Below are 7,656 nucleotides of genomic sequence, written 5' to 3'. Positions count from 1 at the left end.
ATGCCTCTCAAAACCAGCTCCTTTCACAGACTGATCAACTGTCAATGCCTCCTGTTATGTTTCTTCAGCTTTCACATTGGGAAAGGTAATTCATTTCTCAGCACTTCCTTTGTTTCACTTCTTTGAAATTCCCCAGTTTATTTTCAATGCTGTATGAGGCTGGTGATCCAATGGTATGGATTATGTATCTCAGTGTGAACATTGGTCCCAGTGTTAATGTGATTTCTTTACATTTCCCATCATTGACTGTTGAAAAGAGAGACAGAAAATTAACACGATACAGAGTTCGTCGAAGGTAAAGTCACAAATTAAGACAATTGTAGAGATAAAGTTATCACACAAATGCTGCTGACAGAACATAGAATAGTCTAGCACAGTACAGGCCATTCGGCCCTCGATGTTGTGCCAGTCTTTTATCCTCCTCTAAGATCAGACTAACCGATTAACCCTTCCTTGTACGATCTTCCATGTGCCTATCCAAGATTCACTTAAATGTCTCTAATGTATCTCACTCTACTACCACTGCTGGTAGTGCATTCCACATACCCCCCCCCCCTCCCCCAACCCACTCTGTGAGTAAAGAACCTACCTCTGATACCTCCCCTAAATCTTCCACCAATTACCTTAAAATTATGCCCCTTCATGATAGACATTCTGCCATGGGAAAAACTCTCTGGCAATCCACTCTTTCTATGCCTCTGAACATCTTACACACCTCTATCAAGTCACCTCTCATCCTTCTTCGCTCCAATGAGAAAAACCCTAGCTCCTTTCTTCAGATGTCATGCCCTCCAGTCCAGGTAATGTCCTGTTAAATCTCCTCTGCACCTTCTTGAAAGCTTTCCAATAATGAGGCAACTAGAACTGAACACAACATTTCAGGGCTCTGTTGAGCTGCAGCATAACCTCGTAGCTCGAAAACTCAATCCCCCTGCTCATGAAAGCTAACACTCCATACACCTTCTTAACAACCCTGTCAACCTGGGTGGCAACTTTGAGGGATCTATGGACATGGAACCCAATACCCCTCTGTTCCTCCACACTGCCAAGAATCATGCCTTGAATCCTGTATTCAGCATTCAAATTCAACTTTCCAATGAGAACAGCTTCACACGTTTCCAGGTGGAACGCCATCTGCCACTTATCAGCCCAGTTCTGCATCCTGTCAATGTCCTGTTGCAACCCACAACAGCCCTCTGCACTATCCACAACTCCACCAATCTTTGTGTCATCAACAAATTTACTAATCCATCTTTCCACTTCTTCATCCTACTCATTTATAAACATCACAAAGAAGAGAGGTCCCAGACCTGTTCCCAGCAGAACACCACTGTTCACCAAGCTGCAGGCGAATACTTTCCATCAACCATCACTCTCTGTCTTCTGTGGGCCAGCTAATTCTGTATTCAGACAGACAGTTTCCCTGTATCCCATGCCTCCTTACTTTCTGTATGAGCCTACCATGGGGAATCTTATCAATTGCCTTACTGAAACCCATGTACACCACATCCACTGCTCTACCTTCATCAACATGTTTTGTCATATCGTCAAAAAATTCAATAAAGTTTGTGAGGCATGCTGACCATGCTGACTATTTCTATTCAAACTATGGTTTTCCAAGTAATCAGAAAATCTGTCTCTCAGAATCTTCTCCAGTACTTGCCCATCAGTATCATAAGACTGCTTGGGGACTGAGTGTAATTCCCAGGATTATCTCTATTTCATTTTTTGAACAAAGGAAAAATGTTTGCCACCCTCCAATCAACTGGCACTATTCCAGTGGACAGTGAGAATGCAATGATCATTGCCAAAAGTGCAGCAATCTCTTCCCTCACTTCCTGTAGTAACCTTGGATATATTCTGTCTGACCCAGGGGACTTATCTATCATTATGTTTTTCAAAATTTTCAGAACATCCTCCTTCCCAAAATCAAACTGTTTGAGCATATCAGTCTGTTTCACGCTGTCCTCATGAATGTCAAGGTCCCTCGCAGTAGGTAATCCTGAGGGAAAGTATTCAGTAAGGACCTCCCCTATTTCCTCCTATTCCAGGCGCAAGTTCCCTTACTATCCCTGATCGGCCCCACCCTCCCACCTGCCATCCCTTTTACATAATGATAATGACAAAGATGGGTGATCAAATTTTAACCTCTAACATCAGATTGTTGTACCTGAGACCTTTCAGAGAGTAACACGGTTGCCAAAAAAGAAAAGAATGAATCTAAAATGGCTGCAGGGGCCACCTGCCCAAAGGTTGAGCAAGATTCATGAGACCCATTTGTATGAAACAACCTATCTACGGTGAAATTACCATTTTATTTGAAGAAATGTAATGAGTAACCATTAAGATATTTTCTCCCCCAACTTAGTACAGTTGTGTGTGTTGCTTTAATATTTTGGGAGATGCAAGAGTTAACAATCAATCAGACAACTTGAAAAAACAAAGTATCGCGACTCTGGAATACACACTGAACTGTATTTCAACAGCTGCTTTTCAGCATCAGGACTGAGAGAATGAAAAGTGAATTTGTGTAGCAAGAGCTGGAATTCTCTCTCCCTCTTTCTGTTTCTAACATTATCTCAGAAACAGCACCCAGTGAAAAAGTAAATTTGAGAAACAACTGTTCACCAAGAATTCAAAGATCTACAGATTCTGAACTGTTGAGGATAAAAGTCACTAAACTCTGATTTCAGGTTAAGAAGTAACACCCTAAGGTGTCTAAAGGCCACATAAACATTATTCTCACTGCCTCTACCACTGTCTATTTTGAACTTCCTACCTCTGTGTCTGTGTGCGTCTGTTCATTTTAATCATTGGTTCTTGAATCAAGTGAGTCATAAAAGTCCTCTTTTCATTCAAGTAAAGCTTGAAAATGGGCTCTTGCATTGTGTAGTGAACTTGGTTGAAGTTGAAAGATCATCACTGTATGCTGAACAAAATAAATAAAATGTTTTTGCAGCTGACTAATAGGAGTGAGAAAACAGGGAGCTGGTTCCCTTCACACACCTAGTTACAACAAGTTCAAAAGCAGAATAAAAAATTGGAAAAATACATTTATCCTCCTGAATCCTAAACCTTCCTCCAGTCAAAGTCCAATAAGCTCTCCAGCAGCGAAGTCATTCAGTTTGGTGAAAGGCCTCCTCAGTTAGCAGGATGTGACATGAGATTCTGTTCCTGACCTTCTTCCTTGCTGACAGGCTCAGGCTGAGGAAGGGAACAGACACGGCAGGAGGAGGGAATATTGTGAACTCTCTGAACATGCGATCCCCTTTCAGTGCAAAATCTCAGGCAAGCTCATTTCATCAAAGTTACAGATTAAACCCACACTGTCCCTTTGCTGTTTGGTAATATCTATTGCCTTTACATTGCCTGATCCCTTTTCCAGGGTTCTGTTTTGGAAGAGCAATAACTTTCTCCATCTCAGTGTTGGCAAGATCAAAGCCTTTGAGTGTGGCTTTATTTTATCACACAACTTGATAAGTTGGTGGAGGATTGAGGAAACAGGTCAAACAGTTGTATATTTTTACGTGTATACAAGGACAGCGAACCTGATCATCATAAAATGTAAAATCAACTCTCCTGGGTTACAGCCAACTCCCAGCTTTATACAACATATTACAACATTATTTATGACACAGACACTGTCTATTCTTCACCCAGTTCTTGACTCCATCCTTATATAATTCTGACCAGCAAAATGTTTTAATATTTTAGCCTGTGTTTTACAAATACTATTGAGACCTTACAACGGCATCAACGTTTTGTTTGAGAACCCTCTTGTGAAGGGCCTTGGACCATTTTATTCCTCTAAAGGTGCTATGAAAATAGAAGTTGTTGTTGTTGCCGAATATCAATTCCTGATTATGCAATTGGTGTGGAATTCCCCTCAATTTTCCAGCAAAGTCACAGTATTGATTTAATAAGCTTCTGAGAAAATTTCTCAGGTGTTGATTAATGCTTCCCTTGTGATTGTATTTGCAGTAATAGTTGGTGCTGAGTTTACAGTTTGTGGATACCTGAACAGTCACATTAATAAATCTCATCACTACATTGGCCCAGACCCATGTTCATTGAAAGTGTCTGTAAAGAAAACAGGCTTAGAAATAGAAGCTCATCTCATTGGGAATGGTTCATCTTCCTGGACACAAGATCCTGCAGCACCTACACCTGCAGCTTCATCAGAAATCTGCATCACCTGGAAAGGATCCGTTGGCCAACTCTACATAACCCGTGGTGATATTGGAAAGTCGTATCCAACTGCCATGTCCACTGGAGGGAAATGTTGTCAACATTTCACTCTCACCAATAGCAGTTCACACAAGAGTTCACCGTTGCTGAGAGACATTATTTACATAAATCAGTCAGACTTCAGTCCAGTTCACATGGAAAATGCTTCTTATTTGGAATTTACTGGATCTGAAGGAGCATGTGGTGAGTAGAATAATAACTGACACATTGTGAATCACAGATATGTGACTCTATGATTCTATTTCTCACAGATAAAGAATAAAATAGAAACATAGGCCCAGGCTTTCTCTGTTTCTCCTACAACCACAGGAGGAGGAAAGTGTCAGTGGGGGGTGTGTGCTGCTCCCTGTCTTCAGAGATGTCCCCAGTCAATGGGGAGGGGGAGATGGGAGGCCCGGGCTATATTATGGAGCACCAGACGAACACTAAAAACAACACCTTGATTCTGTCAATAATGTTAATTGTACATCACAACACAATTAATTTCATGGCCTGCTTAATGAAAAGCATCGATGGCTTTAAACCCAGGTTGTGGAATATGCATTTCTTTAAGCATTAGAGTATATTTCTCACAGGTAAAGTACTCCCAGTATTACAGGAATATTAGTTCCTGTCCAGCTAGATTTGGCAATGTCTGTTCTAACCAGATTCAATTGTAATCTAATAAAACTGAAAGGTTTTTGATGAATTAGATGATTGATAATAATCACAGCAGATGTGAAGTTTTCAGCAATTTATCAGGATCCACATTAAGAGTTTAATGTTCCCGATGCTCTATCAGGACCACAAGTGATTTACTTTCCCAGTCCCAAGCTTCCTTTCTCCTTTCCTTGTATTGTTCCTGTTTCTGATGCAGTACCTTTCACTCGGGAGAAAGATCTGGCTGGACCTCATTGAGTTGCCACGTACATGCAGTTTCCCTCTCCCCAGATACTGCAGGCCTGCTGGGTAGTTCCAGCATTTCCTGTCAGTGTTTCACAATTTTAATTGTACTGTTCAGGACAGAGTTCAACACAAAGATGGAGATGTGTGTACAGAAAGCCTTTTTAACATTACACTGCAATTTGCAAGCACATGTATATAACATTTCAAAGTTTGAAATATTTTCCTGATATTGAGATGTTGAGTTTCCCTCTTCTTTCTAACGGTATCTTTCCTATTAGAATCACCATTGGCTGATTGCTTATATCAGAAAAACAAATTGACTGACCTCACAAGGAAAGGACAATTGAAACTAAATGATGCTCGCTATGCAATGTTACTGACCAACAGGATCCTGGGACAATGTGATGGGAACATTTCAGTCGGGTAAGTGCTGACAACTTGAAGTTGAAAACAATGTTTAAAAGTTGATGTGGTGAAGGGACACATTTTGGACGTATTTTATCCAAGGATTAAACAGATTCACTGCCAGGTTTTGGTTCCTTCCTGCTTCAGTAACGTGTCTGTGAGGAGTGTTCGTCAAGTTTGAAGGTTTCTGACAAGTGAATAAAATCTCCTGTATAATGCAAAGCTGCTTTCTTTCAAACTTGATGTTTTTCATGTCAGTAAAATTCCTCGAAGAATGAGAAATGTTAAAATGCATTGTGATGTGTGCTTAGTTAAAATGTTTTAATTCAAGTTCATAGACCCAGTAAAAATGAGCCTGAACACTGTATTCTGCCATTTCATTCAAACTGACACATTTTGCACAGACTTGGAGGCTCTGTGGCCTGCATTACTTTTTAGCAGCAGAGGGAGAGGCAGGCAGCGTGCCATGGTTGGGAGCACTGAGCAGACAAGGGGCTGGACATGTTGTTGTTGTACAGCACTGGGCTCTGTCAATGTCACACCGAGAGCTTGTGGCAGCAGCTTATGTGGCAACACATTGCATGGGCTTCAAGCAAATGGCTCTGTCTAAAGGTCAAAGGGACCAGTCCTTAGTGGAGTGAAGGGGACTATGTGTCAAGGAACTCATCTAATCCCAGTCCAGGGGCTTGGCCACAGTCTTCCAGAATGTGGGGATCCCTGCAGTCCAGGACCAAGCCAGGAACAGCCCTGAGGTAACGTTCAAGCAGGTTGGAGATCACAGGTACATCAGCTGGGGTGCTGTGGGGACACCTGTCTTTGGGCTGGCTCTCATTTGAGGCTGGCGTACCCAAGTTACTCTGGGGACTCGGACATGGTCCGAGCTGGAGGTTTGGGTATTAATGGTCAGGGACTTTTCAGGGTCCTTTCCATGGAGTCCTGGGGAAAGCAGGAAACTCAGGTCTGAGGATCAGGTTCATTGGATTGGGTTGATGAGGAAATGGTGGGAGTGAAAGGAGGGAAGTCAAGATGGAAGACTGGGATTTCCTGGAGCATGGGATGGGACAGAATGCTAAGGGAGGGATGGTTCTCACAAGGTGCTGCCACTTTGGCCACAACATGGAGGAGGTGTAAGGCCAACGTGGGCATCGCAATTCACAGAACCATGGGCTCCGAGGGTAAAGTGGGAACATTGATGGTTATATAAAGGGGAAGGATAGAAATGGTGGAGGCTGACAGGTCACTGAAGATGCAAGGACAGCAACAGGAAAGGGAGCATGAAGCAAAGGGAAGATCATCGTTCATCTCAGGCAAAGTCTGCAAGTCACTCACAAGGACACTCAGCTGAAATAGTCAGGTATGAGTATCCCATCATCAACATCCCAGTGAAGCAGTCAGGGAAGGGTGTCCCACAGTCAGCATCCCAGTGAAGCAATCTGGGAAGGATGTCCCACAGTCAGCATCCCAGTGAAGCAGTCTGGGAAGGATGTCACACAGTCAGCCTCCCAGTGAAGCAGTCTGGGAAGGGTGTCCCACAGTCAGCATCATGGTGAGGCACTCTCGGAAGAATCAAAAAGTGAAGTGGAGCAAGATGAGCACGTACTTTATCTTTATCACTTTAGGTCTTTATTTTGGGTTTATAGTTTGCATGTGCAGTACTGCTGTGGCCCAGAGAGGAAGAACCGAAATAAATTCCACATTATTGATTTTACAGACGATCTGAGGGTCTAATTGAGCAGAAGGTCATGGGAGTAGATCTCAATGCCGTGGTGCGTTCCTCCTGCTCTGTGGGGAAAGTGGGACCAGAACATGTGCAGGAAGTGGCTCCAGCTGCAGCTACTGGAAGGGAGCCTGGGTTTCAGAGCTGGAGCAGAGACTGGGGACACTGTGGAGCATCTGGGAGGCTGAGGGTATCGAGGATAACATGTACAGAGAGATGGTCACACCGCTGTCTCAATCTTCAAAGTGAGAAAGTGAACGGATAATCACCAGGCAGAGTCACAGAACGATGCAGCAAGTGCAGGAATCCCCTGTGGCTATCCCCCTGTAAAACAGATAGACCCACAATGGATCCTGCTGGGGGTAATGGCCTCTGAGAGGAATGTGGTGACTCTAAAATCT

At 43.0% G+C, this 7,656-nt stretch overlaps 1 protein-coding gene across 1 annotated transcript in view; it reads left to right on the top strand.

Annotated features, from left to right (window-relative positions):
• LOC148147390 (uncharacterized) overlaps nt 1-7,656 on the top strand; it is a 75,176-nt gene continuing 67,520 nt past the window's right edge. Inside the window, exons 1-3 of the mRNA XM_087995612.1 lie at nt 1-85; nt 3,982-4,431; nt 5,412-5,556. Of these exons, the coding sequence (XP_087851738.1) occupies nt 1-85; nt 3,982-4,431; nt 5,412-5,556 (680 nt within the window). The remainder of the gene's footprint in view (nt 86-3,981; nt 4,432-5,411; nt 5,557-7,656) is intronic.

This window comes from Chiloscyllium plagiosum, unplaced genomic scaffold (assembly GCF_037043375.1).
Source record: "Chiloscyllium plagiosum isolate Xiang-an unplaced genomic scaffold, Cpla_swu_hap1 HiC_scaffold_17, whole genome shotgun sequence".
In the NCBI taxonomy this organism is placed as follows: Eukaryota; Metazoa; Chordata; class Chondrichthyes; order Orectolobiformes; family Hemiscylliidae; genus Chiloscyllium; species Chiloscyllium plagiosum.
Note: the sequence above shows the minus strand (reverse complement) of the source record. Positions and strands in the feature narration are given on the sequence as shown.